The following is a 16,400-nucleotide window of genomic DNA, read 5'->3' as shown; positions in this document are numbered from 1 at the left end:
GAACTGCACTACCTGAGCCACTTGTGTGGGTTGTAGACTCCGTCTCATGCTACCACTAGAGTGAGAGCACCGCCAGCATTCAAAAGTGACCAAAACATCAGCCAGGAAGCATAGGAACTGAGAAGTGGTCTGTGGTCACCACCTGCAGAATCACTCCTGTTTTGGGGGGTGTCTTGCTAATTGCCTATAATTTCCACCTTTTGTCTATACCATTTGCACAACAGCATGTGAAATTTATTGTCAATCAGTGTTGCTTCCTAAGTGGACAGTTTGATTTCACAGAAGTGTTTTTGACTTGGAGTTACATTGTGTTGTTTAAGTGTTCCCTTTATTTTTTTGAGCAGTGTAGATCAAATAACAGAGGATAGTCTCTAATGTACATTTTATTTGTATTTTAGAATATTAGCATGAAAATCTGTTGCCAATTGGACGGAAACCTAGCTTATGTTCTTAATAATTCCCTGTTTTTCTCCAACCCACCCAGCCTGAGAACATCCTCATGGCAGCCCGACACAGTGACAAGATCCGCATCTGTGACTTTGGCAATGCCGTCAAGCTGGAGACCAATGAAGCCCACTACTGCAAATACGGCACTCCGGAATTTGTTGCCCCGGAGATCGTTAACCAAACGCCGGTCTCCAAGGCAACAGACATCTGGTGAGCACCTGGTCGGGAGAGGGGGCTGGAGACTCCTTTAATCTATTTCCTGATTAATCATGATTTTATCGCTCTCTACCTCTCTCCTTCATCTTGCCCTCTGAAAGTAATTCCTCTCCCTCTCTCTGTTCACAGGCCTATTGGGGTTATCACTTACCTATGGTGAGTGGTTAAGGTTCTGGTTAGACTAAGAACATGATAAATGTGTCTGGTTGAGATATTCTTAGAATTCAATACACCTTTTGCATTACATTTCTGTCAATCTTGAAATGTAATTTTCCGTCACACTCTTTAACCTCAGTAAGCAAAACACCAATGCATATCACCTGCATATTGTTTGCACATTGCCACAGGCTTCAGTTGACCCACTTAAAATGGATTTGACAGCTAGTAAACAGTCTCAGTAAAAGACATAAAATATTTCCCTTCTAGCCTGACTGGTGTGTCTCCGTTTGCTGGGGAGAACGACAGATGCACTGTCCTCAACATCAGGAACCAAAATGTGGCTTTTGAGGAGAGTATGTTTTCTGACCTCTGTAGAGAGGCCAAGGGATTCGTCATCAAACTGTTGGTGGCTGACAGACTGTGAGTGTTATTGATGATAATGCCTTGGTATAAATGGATTGTAATGAATTCCCTTATATTAGGAATACAAACAATTTCAACACAAAATAAGAACAGAAAATAAGTGTTTGGGACTTAGTGTTTAATTCGTCACCATGTGATGTTTTACTCTCAGGAGGCCTAACGCTACAGAGAGCCTTCGCCACCCCTGGTTCAAGACTTCATTAAAAGACAAGAGCATCAACACAGCGATCCTAAAGCAGGTCTTATCTCGAAGACGTTGGCAGGTAAGGCATTAATTATTTAGTAGTACATTGATTAATGCACTTCAATGAATCTCTCTAAGTACCTTCCAAATTACTCCTTTAACACGTCCCTTTTTCCCTATCTCTACCCAGCGTTCCCTCATCAGCTACAAATCCAAGATGGTGATGCGCTCCATCCCTGAGCTTCTCAACGACTCGTCCAACCACATCTCCATCGCTGTGGCCCGTCACCTCAAAGAGGGATCGCCCCCACCCTCCTCATCCTCTGACTCGGACGAAGATGTGGACGAACTCCCCTTCATCCCCATGCCTCTATCTATGGTCTTCTCCGGCTCTAGGGTCTCCCTCAACGAGATACCAGGTGACGAGGACGTCACAGGACCACCTTCCAGGTCCAATGGGACAGTGGAAGGGGCGTGGTTAACCCGGCACAGGGAACAGCCCATAGAGGAGGTGGTGTCCAAAAAGGAGGCCAAGGAATTAGGAGGAAGCAGAGGAACGAGAAAAAGGGTAACAACCGAGGAAGATGGTGGGTCTTCAGAAGAGGAGAAGACTGCAGTGAAAACAAAGAGAGTCCCCCTGAAGAAGGGCACGAGTGTGGAGGAGGATGACACTCAGACGAAGTCCCGGAGAGCGACGATGAGGAGGGGCAGTTCAGCTGACTCGGCTCTGCTTCTCCACATTGAGCCAGAGGAGGGGGCTGTGGAGGAGGGCAAGGAAGACAGCGGGAAAAAAAGCCTTAAAAAGGCAGTTTCCATGGAGCTACCAAATCGGAGCTCCAGCCCTGGGGCGGCTAAGATGAGCCAGGAGGACTATGCCCTCAAACTGGAACTGATGAGACAGAGGCTGCTGAGGGGAGGCAACAGCAAAAGCGGCCTGCGAGGTCCTCTGCTGGAGACCCTTGGAATGGACAACGAGAGGCGAACCTCGTCCCTGGACCGAAACTTGAGGAGATCCAGGGTGGGGGCGCCAGAGCGGTCGCTGGCCAGAGCAGCCTCTACCGAAAGTGCAGTGGAGGACACATCCAAAACCAAAATGTTCCAGAAGAGTTCCTCTTTCAGTCAGGGAGACTCGGAGCCCATGCCTCTACACCGGCAGTTTGGAGCCCCCTTAGAGATCCCCACTAGCACATCTAGCCAGAGCACTGAGAGGAGAGACAGTGCTGAAAGGACCCAGAGCATTGAGAGGAATGCACAGGGGAAAGACCTCCAGAAGGCCACTTCCATATCAGCAATTACGGAGCAGACCAGGCTGGATTCCAGACCTTACTCTCATGGGCCCTCCTCCTCCATACAGCCCACACCAGTCAAAGAGGACCAAGGAGCGAGGGAAGAGAAAGAGCCAGAGGAGAAGAAGAAGAGCAAGTCTGAGGAGACTTCTGAAAGAGATGAAGAGATGGAGAGAAGGACCAAAGCACAGGAGAGGGTTGATAGACACGAGTCGAAGAGGGAGATTTCCCAGGGCAGGTCTCCCACTGTGTTAGCTCCTGTGATCGTCATAGAGGAGGAGAATACTGAGGAAGATGAACAGAAAGAAAAGCAGGAGATAGAGTTAAAGAAAGAAGAGGTGAAAGCAAAAGGTCATGATTCTCCAGGGGTTATGCCTACAGAAAAAACGTCTGCGTATGCCAATGTGATGCAAACTATTGTAGTACCATCTGGAAAACTTGACAGCAGCCGGAGATCTCAATCAACACCTAGCCCCACATTTCCTGAATACCCTGCCGTCTTCGCCAAGGTGGCCACCGAACGCCCAACAAGCCCAACCATCTCGACTAGCTCATCTACGGTCCCAGACCGCCCCACCACCCCACGCCAACCTACCACACCACTCAGAACAGATATCAAGGACATCGACTCGGAGGAAGTCTTTGAATCCAGGTTCAAGAAGCGTGAGTCATCCCTTACCCGTGGGCTCCGGAGACTTACCAGGACCAAATCAGAAGAGAAGTCCCCGACCCTTCCCCGTAAGACAGGCGAGGGTGAGGAGGTATACCGGCCGGGGCGTCTGGGGGCGCCGCTGGAGATGGTGCCCCAAGGATTGCAGGAGAAGTCCAAGTCCGTCCAGGACTTGAGGGAGGTGGAGAGAGACACAGGGTCCCTGGGCATCATTGGACGGTTCTCCATGCGCACCAAGAGGACCCCGTCCATAGATAAAAAGGAGGAGAAGTCAAAGGAGACTGAGCCTGCGGCCAGTAAGCGCAGGGTGTCCTGGGCCATAGGCCGTAGTAAGAGTCTGGACACGACAGAGCTGGACAATATAGAGGCTCGGAGAGAGCAGGAGGCGAGAGAACGCAAAAAGTCGGAGGAGTCGTCTGTCTTCGCCATGCGGCGGAAGTTCGAGAACAAAGTAGCGGGTATCTCAGCCAATTTGAGGAGCAAGTCAGAGGAAAGGAAGGAGGAGAAAGAGGCCAAGCGACGCGTGGAGGAAGAGAAAAGTCGTAAAAATGCAGAAGAAACGGATTTTAAGAAGGTCAGCGATTACACCGTCTTAGCGATGAGGAAGAAGTTTGAGAACAAGGTGGCAGGAATTTCTGGGAAAGTCCGAAGCCAGTCAGAGGATAGGAAAGAGATGAAGGAAGAGAAGCCAGAGGGAAGGAAAACTCCACTGTTTTCCCGTCATCGACATTCCCAGTCCGAAGGACGAGGTCTCAAAGAGATGGGGATCCCAGAGAATCAGCTAGCCAAACAGACAAACAAAGAATCCAAAGTGTCCAAGGAATCCATTGGGTCTGCATCAAGCCTTCATTCCGAAAAGTCAAAAAGTCAAAAGTCGCTCAGTAAGTGATATGTATCTTGTTATATTATGCTGGCTAAGATAGCATTGGCAATTTCCATCAAATATCAATCAAATGTATTTATAAAGCCCTTTTTACATCAGTCCTCTTCTGGCTGTGCCGGGTGTAGATTATACAATCTCAGAAAAAAGGATTCCCAAAGGTTTCTTCAGCTGTCCCCATAGAAGCCTTTGAAGAACCCTTTTTGGTTCCAATTAGAACTCTTTTGAGTTTCATGTTAAACCCTCTCGGGAAAGGGTTCTACCTGGAACCCAATAGGATTCTTCAAAGGCTTTTCCTATGGGGACAGCCGAAGAACCCTTTTAGGTTCTAGATAGCAATTTCTTTTCTAAAAGTGTAAGAGTACATGGCTATTAAGGCCAGATCGTTCTTCAACATGTTCAAACGTTCAAAGATCACCAGCAGGGTCAAATAATAATCACAGTGGTTATAGAGGGTGCAACAGTTCAGCACCTCAGGAGTAAATGTCAGTTGGCTTTTCATAGCCAAGCATTCAGAGGTCGAGACAGCAGGTGGTGGGAGAGAGAGAGGGTCAAAATAGCAGGTCCTGGATCAGCAGCACAACCAGGTGGACTGGGGACGGGGACAGCCAGGAGTCATCAGGCCAGGTAGTTCTGAGGCATGGTCCTAGGTCTCAGGTCCTACGGGAGGGGAGAGTGAGTGAGTGAGTAGGTGAGTGAGTGAGTGAGTGAGTGAGTGAGTGAGTGAGTGAGGAATTAGAGAGAGTACACCTAAGATCAAAGGGCACCAGATAAGACAGGAGAATTACACCAGATAGGACAGACTGACACTAGCCCCCAGGCACATAGACTATTGCGGCATAGATACTGGCGATATTAGCTCACCTCCTCAGGTTCTCCTGTCTCAGCTGTTTGCCATTATGTCTTGTTCTCCACAGCTCCAGAGACTGACAGGCGGTCGCGGTGGGACAGGTGGGGTCTGGGCAGGAGCAGGAAGGATAAGACCCCCTCTCAGACTGACCTCCCCTCAGCCAAGGGTGAGGGGTCATCAGGCAGCCTGCAGTACTCCCGCACTTCCTCTAGTACTGTTTGCTAAATTCGGCAACCAGTTGCCTTTATGTTGAATGTGCATACAGTTGGAGTTTGGCAATGAAATAGAAAAGCTGCACACTGCTTTTACGTTCTAAGTTCATGCTCAGTGTTCATGTTCAATATTATTATTAAGCCACACCCTTGTTTTTCCCAGATTTCCCTCCTGTGTTCCACATCAAGCTGAGGGACCACGTCTTATTGGAGGGTGACCCTGTCACTCTTAGCTGCCTCCCGGCTGGCAGCCCCCACCCACAAATCAGCTGGACAAAAGGTAAGAACTCATAGAGCTGACAGACACAACACTCTTTGCAACAGCGCTGTCTAACAAAGCATTACCGTAGGAGCCGCTGCTGAAACGTTGGTTGTTGCCTGTGAAGGGATGATATATTGTCATAACCCATCATAGCTCATACTTACATGGTGCCCTGTGTGAGCACGACTTCCTAAACTTGTGTTGATGTTAGAGATTGCTCATTATTTCCATAAAGTTTCTCATCGAATACTAGATAAACACCTTTTGAAATAGGACTGTAAAATACGACATTACTTTACAGGATGCCACTGTAATTATTATTGTTGATGGGTTTGATTGTCCACAGATAAGAAACCACTGGAGATGGACGACAGGATGAACCTGATCTCCTGTCCAGACGGCAGGCAGCTCGTTACCATCATGAAGACCAGCAGGAGGGACGCAGGGCTCTATGAGTGTGTGGCCAGTAACCCCTTAGCCAGCGTCACCAGCTCCTGCACACTGTCCCTGGCCTGTGAGTAACATGTTATCTACAAGAAAATGTTATTATCAACGATAATCCCGTCATTTAGATTTGTGGAGAAACAGGAAAATACCAATTTTTTTAACCGTCATCTTCATGTGATATTCTAATATCCTGGACAAATCTATTGGATTTGAATTGCATACAAAACCTTTAGTGTAAACATGACATTTACACTGAATTGAGAAAGGGGTATTTGCACTTCATTCTAAGCAAAAACATTTATTATGAATCTTTACGATGTGTTGAACCTTGAAAGGTTTAGGTAATAGGATTTGTATTCGAGTGTGAATGCAATGCATATTAATGACATGGGCATAAATATTAATGTAGTTTACGGCTGATTAAACTAATGGCTTTTTGCCTTGAATTTACAACCTCTTTATAATTATTCCAAGAGGAGAGTTCTGCTTATTACAAATAGAAAGATGTGCTCCCAGGCTGTAATCCAATGTGTTAGAATTAAATAATCAACTGTCACTCAGACAGTCCATCTAGCTACTACAGATTCCGGATCTTAATTTGACCCAGTTTTTCACAGCAGGAAGATAATCCTGCAGCAACGGGAAATGTGAATTATTATGTGGATTATAATTAATATTTCTTTGTAGGGGTTGATAAATTTTTCGTTAAGGCAAATAAAGTCTGACATTTTAAAGTGGAAATTACAAACTTTAGAAGTCTTTTGTTGTTCCTGCAACAACAGGATGATCAAATTATGATTTGGCATCTGTTGGTTCTTGTCCAGACATCAGGCTATAAATAACAATATCAATAAAAATGTCAAATAGCCATCAGCAAAGCGACAGAACTAGGTGACTCCAGACACCTGATGGCCTCTCTCTCTTATTCAGGTGTCAGACTCAATGCCCTACATTTCAGTTTGATTTTCACAGCTTCAAATTGAATTGCTCTGGGAACACTGTCTGGGCGTCTGCATTGCTAATCCCGTCTGCTGATGCTATCTGTCTCCATTTGCCATCAATCTGTTGGGTGAGAGATTCCCCAGACTGCTCATCTTGTCTGAAGTCTGAGGCCTTGGCTCGATCAGTCTCAGCAGTGGGCAGCCTTCATTAAAATGCATCATCATATCAGGGTGAAAAGCTATTAGTGCTGTGTATGGTTTGCTTTAAAAAAATGCTCAAACCCATCTCTCTGTCCTCTGTGGTTTCTCCTCTTTCCATCGGCTATCTCCATCCTTCCACTCTGTGACACCCCACCCCATCCAAACTCTCCCCTTCTCCAAACCTCCCCCTCTGTGACACACTAACCCATCAAATAATGTGACAATAAAACTTTTTTTTACTCAAACTTCCCCCTCCACCATACCCAACATCTCCCTCTAACTTCCTATTGCTCCTAACCCTTCATCTCCCCTCCACCCCACCTTCATCTCCCCTCCACCCCACCTTCATCTCCCCTCCACCCCACCTTCATCTCCCCTCTACCCCAACTTCATCTCCCCTCCACCCCACTGTCATCTCCCCTCTACCCCACCTTCATCTCCCCTCTACCCCACCTTCATCTCCCCTCCACCCCACCTTCATCTCCCCTCTACCCCACCTTCATCTCCCCTCTACCCCACCTTCATCTCCCCTCTACCCCACCTTCATCTCCCCTCCACCCCAACTTCATCTCCCCTCCACCCCACTGTCATCTCCCCTCTACCCCACCTTCATCTCCCCTCCACCCCAACTTCATCTCCCCTCCACCCCACTGTCATCTCCCCTCTACCCCACCTTCATCTCCCCTCCACCCCAACTTCATCTCCCCTCTACCCCAACTTCATCTCCCATCCACCCAAACTTCATCTCCCCTCCACCCCAACTTCATCTCCCCTCCCCTCCACCCCACTGTCATCTCCCCTCTACCCCACCTTCATCTCCCCTCCCCTCCACCCCATCTTCATCTCCCCTCTACCCCACCTTCATCTCCCCTCTACCCCTCCTTCATCTCCCCTCTACCCCAACTTCATCTCCCCTCCCCTCCACCCCACCTTCATCTCCCCTCTACCCCACCTTCATCTCCCCTCTACCCCTCCTTCATCTCCCCTCTACCCCAACTTCATCTCCCCTCTACCCCACCTTCATCTCCCCTCTACCCCAACTTCATCTCCCCTCTACACCTCCTTCATCTCCCCTCTACCCCTCCTTCATCTCCCCTCTACCCCTCCTTCATCTCCCCTCTACCCCTCCTTCATCTCCCCTCTACCCCTCCTTCATCTCCCCTCTACCCCTCCTTCATCTCCCCTCCACCCCTCCTTCATCTCCCCTCCACCCCACCTTTATCTCCCCTCCACCCCTCCTTCATCTCCCCTCTACCCCTCCTTCATCTCCCCTCTACCCCTCCTTTATCACCCCTCTACCCCTCCTTTATCTCCCCTCCACCCCACCTTCATCCTCCCCTCCCCTCCCCTCCACCCCACCCTCCTCCCCTCTGTCACCCCCTCCAGGTGTCCCCAAAAGGCCAGGTACCCCGGAGGTTCCTCAGACATACAACAACACAGCCCTGGTGCTATGGAAACCAGCCGACACCAAGCCCCCCTGTAGCTACTCTCTGGAGAGGAAGACAGAAGGTGGGTTGACATTCATCTCCTAGCCTGGAGTCCAAACTGATGTCACGATTGACACTGAGAATATCAATTTGGATTCCAGGCTAGTCATCTCCATGAACTGAAGCCAAATATTAATTTTTGATTTATTTTACAGCCCGCTTCACCCAAATGTATTATCCTTATTGACGGTTGGATAGGAAACACCTTTGGCTGTCACTTTAAACACTACTGTGCAGTGAATAACTCAAACACTGGGCAAATAGTCACAGTACAAACTGGCCACATAGACTGCTAATGAGCCCTATTTCATCACGCTTTATAAGTCATTATGGTCTTATAATACGGTGAATCATTGTAGAGCCTACATCGTTAGGATTGTATCAAAGTGGGAATGACATGAATGTTAATATGATTTCAGGACTGATTGAATTGGATGGCTTCATACCTTGTATTACCACACAGTGACTGCCAGGCTGGGCTTTGGATGATTGTTGTTGTCTGTGTTTGTTCATTGGATTGTGCCCCACTATTTCCTCATTACCATGTGAATGTTCTTTTGTTATTCTGTTATTCCTCTGTATCCGTTGTGACTATGACAGATAATTATGTCTCCACACCACCTTAGTGTACAACTGATATTGTAAACATAACCTTCATCTGTTTCATCATCAACATGAAACACTATCTCCACCTTGTGTGGATTATAAGTACTGCAACAAATGACAGTGGTGTGTAAAGTCAAAGGGACGCATATAATTTGGATATTTGACCATATTGATATAACGTAACGCAATTGGCAATCATATAAATGAAGCATTCTTTTCTTTCTCCTTTCAGGTGATGCCAACTGGCTGATCATAGCGACTGGAGTGGCTGACTGTTACTACAACGTCACAGACCTGCCACCAGGGGGCGCCTTTAGGTTCAGAGTGGCCTGCGTCAACAAGGCTGGACAGGGACCCTACAGCAACACATCGGACAAAGTCAGTCTGGACTCAACAGGTGCTGAAACACACCTTTTGGACAGGGGGTTCAAATTCTGTAAATTGTGTTAAATTGGATCAAAAGAGGTGGTAAAGAAAGTTCTGCCGTTTTTTCTGTATTGTTGCATATTTGTTTCACAAAATGGTTATGATAATATGATATTGAAGAGAGATGTGTTTGCTTTGCAGTAGGCGTGTCCTCTCCAGCGGTGGCCATTGTGAAGACAATCTCCTCACCTCCCCCCCACCCTGCCCCAGCCGCTACCACCTTAGTGACTGTTATCCCAAAGGTCAAACCAGCAGTAATGCAACCTCCTGGTAAAACGGTGTCCACTGTCTCTCCCTCTTCACCCTCCCTTACACAGACCTCTCTAACCTCCCCTGCTCCCACCGCAGCTCTCTCTCCCTCTACACCTTCGGCCCCCTCCAGCCCTGCCATCACAACCCCTCCAACTGAACCCCTGGCGGTCACCCCTAACACCCCTCCAACTCTCCCCTCCCCACCTGTAGTCAAACCTCCTCCCTTCGTCCTCCCCAAACCCCAGAGTCCTGTCAACGTGGTCCCACCCATGACCCAAACCCCGCCCATCTCTCCCCCTCTCCCTCTCGTTACACCTCCTTCCACCCCCACCAAGCCCGTCATGGCATCCGTTCCTACCTACGCCCCTGCCCGTATGGCCCCCAGCCCCCTCCCGGCCCCCTCATTCTCCCCCCAAGTGCTCCAGGTCAGCAGTCTGAGCCCAATAGGGGAGGGGAGGGGCACCCCTGTTCGAGGGACCCCCAGGGACCGCACCACACTCAAGCCGGGTGAGACAGCTCTACGACAGGGAGTCCCACAGAAGCCCTACACCTTCCTGGATGAGAAAGCCAGGTGACTGAGATGTTAGAGATGTGGTCAATATTTTTACAGCTACAGTAGTACACTATTACAGTACACAGTATTGCTATTACTACTACTTATATGGTTCATTTCAGTCAGGGAAACTGGCTTCATGTTTAACCACACATTATTTAGTGACTAAACTGCCGTATTGTCTCTGTCTGGCCAGAGGGCGGTTCGGTGTGGTCCGGGAGTGTCGAGAGAACGCCACAGGACACGTCTTCATGGCAAAGATCGTTCCGTACGACCAGGAGACTAAGAAGTCCATCCTGCAGGAGTATGAGATCCTCAAGTCTCTCCACAACGACAAGGTCATGACCCTCCACGAGGCCTACGTCACCCCACGTTACCTGGTACTGGTGGCTGAGTACTGCACTGGCAAGGAGCTGCTCCACAGCCTTATAGACAGGTGTGTGGAGCATGATGCTCACACACACACACACATACACACACGTACACACACACACACATACACAGACTTGCACACTGCTCTCAGCTGTGCTCTACAACATATCCGTGGAATAAATCTATTTTCCTGCTAAGGTTCCGTTACTCGGAGGATGACGTGGTGTGTTACCTGGTTCAGCTCCTTCAGGGTTTGGAGTACCTCCACAACAGACGCATCCTCCATCTAGACATCAAGCCTGACAACGTCATGGTCACCAACCTCAATGTCATCAAGATCGTAGACTTTGGCAGCGCGCAGAACTTCAACCCTCTCTCCCTCAAACAATACAACAGCGGCCTGGGCACACTGGAGTATATGTGTGAGTTGGTAACACTTTATTGAATTTACAACTGGTATCTCAACTGGTACACGCCAGGTACTTCTTGGGTAATAAGCTGTTATCATCACCTTGATCACTACTTTCCTCTGAACTCTCTCTCTGCTCCTTCTATGCTGGTGTGAAAAGCTCCGGAGATGGTGAAAGGTGATGTGGTCGGCCCTCCAGCTGACATCTGGAGCCTGGGGGTTCTAACCTACGTCATGTAAATATACAACTTACTCATTTCATAGTCACTATTGTCATAGGTCTGTGAAGTTGTGCGATTTCTTTTTTTCTCTCAGAACTCTCATTGTGTATGACACTTTTGTTCAGGCTTAGCGGTAGACTGCCTTTTCAGGACAAAGACCCACACCAGACTGAGACCAAAATCCAGATTGCCAAGTTTGACCCGACCAAGCTCTACCCCAACGTCTCCCAAAGTGCCTCGATGTTCCTCAAGAAGATGCTGAGTAGTTTTGCCTGGTGAGTGCTTCAAAGAGTAGCTACATCATTATCTTATTTAACAAACCAGGAGTGGAGTGATGATCCAGGATCATTTTAGCCTTTTAGATCATAATGAAAAAGATTACATGGAAAGTGGGGTCATTCCCTCCCGAGTGGCGCAGTGGTCTAAGGCCACTTCCACTAGATATCCTGGTTCGAGTCCAGGCTCTGTTGCAGCCGGTCGCGACCGGGAGACCCATGGTGTGGCGTACAAGTCGCCCAGTGTCGTCCGGGTTAGGGGAGGGTTTGACCGGCAGGGATGTTCTTGTCCCATCACGCTCTAGTGACTCCTGTGGCGGGGTGGGCGCAGTGCATGCTGACACAGTTGCCAGTTGTACGGTGTTTCCTCCGACACATTGGTGCAGCTGGCTACCGTGTCAAGAAGCAGTACGGCTTGGCTGGGTTGTGTTTCAGAGGACACATGGTTCTCGACCTTCGCCTCCCCCTAGTCCGTACGGGAGTTGCAGCGATGAGACAAGCCTAACTACCAATTGGATACCCTGAAAAAGGGGTAAAATAAAAATTAAAACGTTCAAAAAAAGTGGGGTCATGATTCTAGATCAGTACAGGACTCCTGTGTTCTGATCCCTGATTGGACAATGTGTTTTATTGCAACGCAGGGCCCGTCCGAGCACCAAGGACTGTATCACCCACGCATGGCTGCAGGACTCGTACCTGATGAAGCTGAGGAGACAGACGCTCACCTTCACCACCACCAAGCTGAAGGAGTTCCTGGGGGAGCACCATCGACGTCGCACCGAGGTCGCCACCAAACACAGGGTCCTCCTACGCTCCTACTCCAGCTCAGCTTCTTCAACCACATCGACCACACCAAACCTACCTAAGTGAAGGCATATGACTTATGTCAGTGTTAACTGGCCACCAGAGGGTGGAGGTATGGAGGATGTGTGGTGCACAACCGTGGGCTCCATGATAGAGGGAGGACTGAGTCCTCATCCCCCACAGTAAGTTATGGGAGTAGAGACTAGAGCCATGAGCATTGCACCAGCCCACAGACTGCATGGAGTCTCATTCTACTGAGACCTAACAGAATGAATCTTGGACAGTTCATCAACTGAGATTTTCATCCAGTTGTTGGATTGTTGGACACCACGGTTTCAAAATATTGAGTTATCGTTTGTTTTTGGACCTGGCACGATTTGTTTCTAATTCAGGTCTACTGTCTGCTAGTACTACTCCGAGCTTGCTATCGCAATGTGTGTAGAACTTTTAAATATACAAAACAGGACATTTGGTTTGGAAAATTCATTCAATCTGATTAACCTGGAACACACATATTTGTCAGTTTGATTTTAGAGCACAGCCTTATTTCTGCATCCTGATATTTGGTGGTGATTATGTGAATGTACCATCATATATGCTGCTAATTTATGTTGCATTTATTTACACATCTGAAAAACGCAAAACCAAAAATAAAAACGTTTTTGTTCATGAAATTGTATGTGACCTGTTTACCTTTTTCATGTTAATTTATTTGCATGTGTGCTTTTTTTCTTCTTTTGGGTGATTTTCTAAATACAATGAAAACAGTGCAAAAATATTGCTCACCATTGTGATTATACTGTTCATAAATACAGATAATAAACCTGTGAATATAGTAGAGTATCTTAGTAGTCAGTGGCGCAACCAAATGTCCTGTGGTTGATGCTCAAGTTGAACAATAGTGCAACTTCATTGATGAAAACGGTCAGACTTTGATTATGTAGATTCTATAGTCTTCTATTGGATTTGTCACACCTCATCAATGTCATCACTGCGCCAATGGCTGGACTAGAATTCTACAGTATGTTCTGTTGATTGGACAGGTTGCTCTTAGCTTGACCAGCAGTCAATTTTGCCTAAAATGGGTCAATTTACAAACTTTATCATGTAAATGTGTTGTCCATGTAAATGGCTTACTTACAGATGATGCCCAATATGTGTTCTGTTAATTTATTGAACAATTCATATCATACAATTTTGGGACACTTTTGTCAACCATTAGGCCTATTGCACAAAATGGACATAGGTGCCATGAAGAAAGAATATACAGAAAGTCCTTTTTGGTATACAGACTCCTATGTATTACTTTTCATCATACATACAGTATTTCTTTTTGTATGAGTTTGGATGGTTGAATATTTGTAAATGTTTTAATTTGCAGTGTTTATAATGTGGAAATGGTTTAAAATGTTTTTATGAAATAGTCTGTAATAAACTATTGATACAATTGCAAAACACACATTCTCATTATTCTTCCCTTTAAATTGGACTCCTATTGAACTAAAGCGGTTGTTCCGACAGTACTTGCACTTGAACGACACTCCCTATCCTTTTCCCCTCGTCAGTCAGTTTCAAGGGTTCCCTAACTGGGCGTTCCTTTGAGAATATAAAAAGTTCTAGAGTACAGTAGGCTACGCAAAGCAACTGATGTACTCTACTACTGTAAATTGTAAACATTCGCATGGCGAATATAATTTTAAGTGTTCGAGAGAGGAGAATATAATATCACATTTATTTGCATGAAATATTAAATACTTTCTGTCAATCAAGCTACAAAGGTAATTAAAAGTGAAGGAAGGCTATGACGAACATAAAAGTCCCCAAGTCAGCGAGGAGGGTTGTAGTCGAGGTAGAAGTAGAATGCGGCGTAGTGCTTTCAACCTGTTAACAGCTTGTGGACAGCTTCTTCTCTATCGTTAAAAGTTTCAAGTTCCATTTTGAAAATGTATCTTTGTTTCCTTGTTACTTATGATGCGTTCAAATGCAAGTGGGAAGGTGGTAATTACCAGTTGTGAAGTCGTAAATATTTGTATGGCATAAAAGTATGTCAGAGCTGCTTTCACTTTTTCTACTATAATAGATGAACAGAATCAATTTTGTAATAACAATTTGTATTTTGTTCTTACCATAAATAACAATTGCTGAAGATTGTCTTTTTTGTTGACAAACTCGGTCAGAGAGGTGCAAGTGGGAAACTCGGAGCACAGGGATGATAGACGAGTTTCCCACTAGTAATACCAGTGGAGGTGCGTTCAATTAGATATATCCCAGTCATATCCTGATATTTACGAAATTACAAGATGTTATGAACGCAGAATTACAATAGGCCTATAATTATGGTTCAAGGGACCGTCGTAGTCTGTCGAGTACTCTTGCAAAAGTGGACTGCCACTCTCGGTGCACAATCATACATTTGTGTGCCACTTTAAAAGGAATGGGAAGCCTTGAAACCGCCGAGTTCCATGTTTGTATCTTCAAATTGAGAGCGGAGTTGAACTCCATGTTGAAACAAAGTTACCAACTCCCTTTTAAATGTATATAACTTTTATTTGTAGATTTTATACCGGTCTGGTACGTAATTGAATAGCCGAGAAATGTAATCGTTTGGATGCGTAATGTATTTAAATACTGTTTGCGGTTATGTAACTTAGTGCACAATTATAATTTAATGTTCCTAGTCAGCGAACAATCGAAAACGGAACAAAGTTTTTAGTTTCTATTGTGAATAAAGTCTGGTGTAATGGACCACCAGTCCTCAATAATCACGCAAGTTAGTCGAGATGAAGAGGCGAATAGAGAGAAGGGTAAGTTCTGGAGAAAGTTCTCAAGATGCACGTCAGTTGTTTTGCACCACACTCAAAACTTTTCACAGTTAGCTAGCCTAGTTCGTCGTCCATTGGGTGTTTTCAACGACGAGGACAGTGTTTACGAAACGAAACTATCAAATATGCAATCGTCTACTACCATTGTGTGACCACAATGAATGGCAACAACTAAGCTTCAAATGGCAACATTGTTGTGATACGCGACGCAACTTTTTGACAGGCAAGGTTACTGCAGTGAGGACGGACGAGCCCACTCAATCAAATCGCGTAATCTAGCTACAATTAATTGACGAGGCTGCAGTTGCTGTCTGTCATAGATCTCCTAAAAAAGCGAACACTTCTGAAATAACTTGTTGAGAGTTTTAACATTTTAAAACGCAGCTGTGTACTAGGCTACAGACTGATGCATTTATAAACGTGTGACTTGTTTACATTAACCATTGTTCTAGAAGACTGGTCAACATGTTTTATGGGTGGTGCGTTCTTGAAAAGCTTTTCCCGCTGTTATGCAATCAGTAGTTACCACAAGAGGACTGTACAGCTTCAATAGCCTGCCCTAGTATCTACATTATAATGACCCATTCAAAACAGAGATTAAGGCCTGCCCACGCACCTTGTACTTCCTCATTGGCAACATAAAACTCGATGGATGGCACAGTTAAACTACAGCCATAGGCTATATGAGAAATGCCATCTTGGTTTGTTGTCCACAACTTGGTCACAACGTTGTCGGAGTGGTAGCTGTTTCTCAGTGATAAACCTCAGAGAAGTCTGGAGATAATGTGTCAAGCAAGGTGTGAGGTGGCACCAAGTAGGGATTGTATTTGGTGTGTGTGATGTAATCGTACCAGGTAGACTGTAGTTTTACTTCCTGGTATGAGTAGCTCCTCTATTTGTTTTGATAACACATTACTATACAGTTATTCTCAGAGAAAGGTTTATGTTGCAGTGCTTCCCTATATTCATAGACGCACTTTTTAAATGGATAGTCG

The 16,400-nt window shown here is 46.3% G+C and overlaps 2 protein-coding genes across 2 annotated transcripts in view; both read left to right on the top strand.

Annotated features, from left to right (window-relative positions):
- The window catches only part of LOC129859888 (striated muscle preferentially expressed protein kinase-like), a 55,979-nt gene extending 41,939 nt beyond the window's left edge, over positions 1 to 14,040 (top strand). The window contains exons 29-44 of the mRNA XM_055930109.1: positions 485 to 657; positions 793 to 819; positions 1,090 to 1,242; positions 1,397 to 1,508; positions 1,620 to 4,266; positions 5,183 to 5,326; positions 5,491 to 5,607; positions 5,936 to 6,103; positions 8,565 to 8,687; positions 9,504 to 9,668; positions 9,839 to 10,520; positions 10,699 to 10,938; positions 11,073 to 11,296; positions 11,444 to 11,519; positions 11,630 to 11,779; positions 12,421 to 14,040. Coding sequence (XP_055786084.1) covers positions 485 to 657; positions 793 to 819; positions 1,090 to 1,242; positions 1,397 to 1,508; positions 1,620 to 4,266; positions 5,183 to 5,326; positions 5,491 to 5,607; positions 5,936 to 6,103; positions 8,565 to 8,687; positions 9,504 to 9,668; positions 9,839 to 10,520; positions 10,699 to 10,938; positions 11,073 to 11,296; positions 11,444 to 11,519; positions 11,630 to 11,779; positions 12,421 to 12,649 — 5,430 coding nt within the window. The 3' untranslated portion in view covers positions 12,650 to 14,040. The remainder of the gene's footprint in view (positions 1 to 484; positions 658 to 792; positions 820 to 1,089; positions 1,243 to 1,396; positions 1,509 to 1,619; positions 4,267 to 5,182; positions 5,327 to 5,490; positions 5,608 to 5,935; positions 6,104 to 8,564; positions 8,688 to 9,503; positions 9,669 to 9,838; positions 10,521 to 10,698; positions 10,939 to 11,072; positions 11,297 to 11,443; positions 11,520 to 11,629; positions 11,780 to 12,420) is intronic.
- Positions 14,041 to 15,037: 997 nt separating this feature from the next.
- Positions 15,038 to 16,400, top strand: part of LOC129859882 (carboxy-terminal domain RNA polymerase II polypeptide A small phosphatase 1-like) — a 9,348-nt gene continuing 7,985 nt past the window's right edge. Inside the window, exon 1 of the mRNA XM_055930105.1 lies at positions 15,038 to 15,387. Within this exon, the coding sequence (XP_055786080.1) occupies positions 15,324 to 15,387 (64 nt within the window). The 5' untranslated portion in view covers positions 15,038 to 15,323. The remainder of the gene's footprint in view (positions 15,388 to 16,400) is intronic.

Source organism: Salvelinus fontinalis, chromosome 7 (genome assembly GCF_029448725.1).
Source record: "Salvelinus fontinalis isolate EN_2023a chromosome 7, ASM2944872v1, whole genome shotgun sequence".
Classification (NCBI taxonomy): domain Eukaryota; kingdom Metazoa; phylum Chordata; class Actinopteri; order Salmoniformes; family Salmonidae; genus Salvelinus; species Salvelinus fontinalis.
This window is presented reverse-complemented; position numbering and strand designations above follow the sequence as displayed.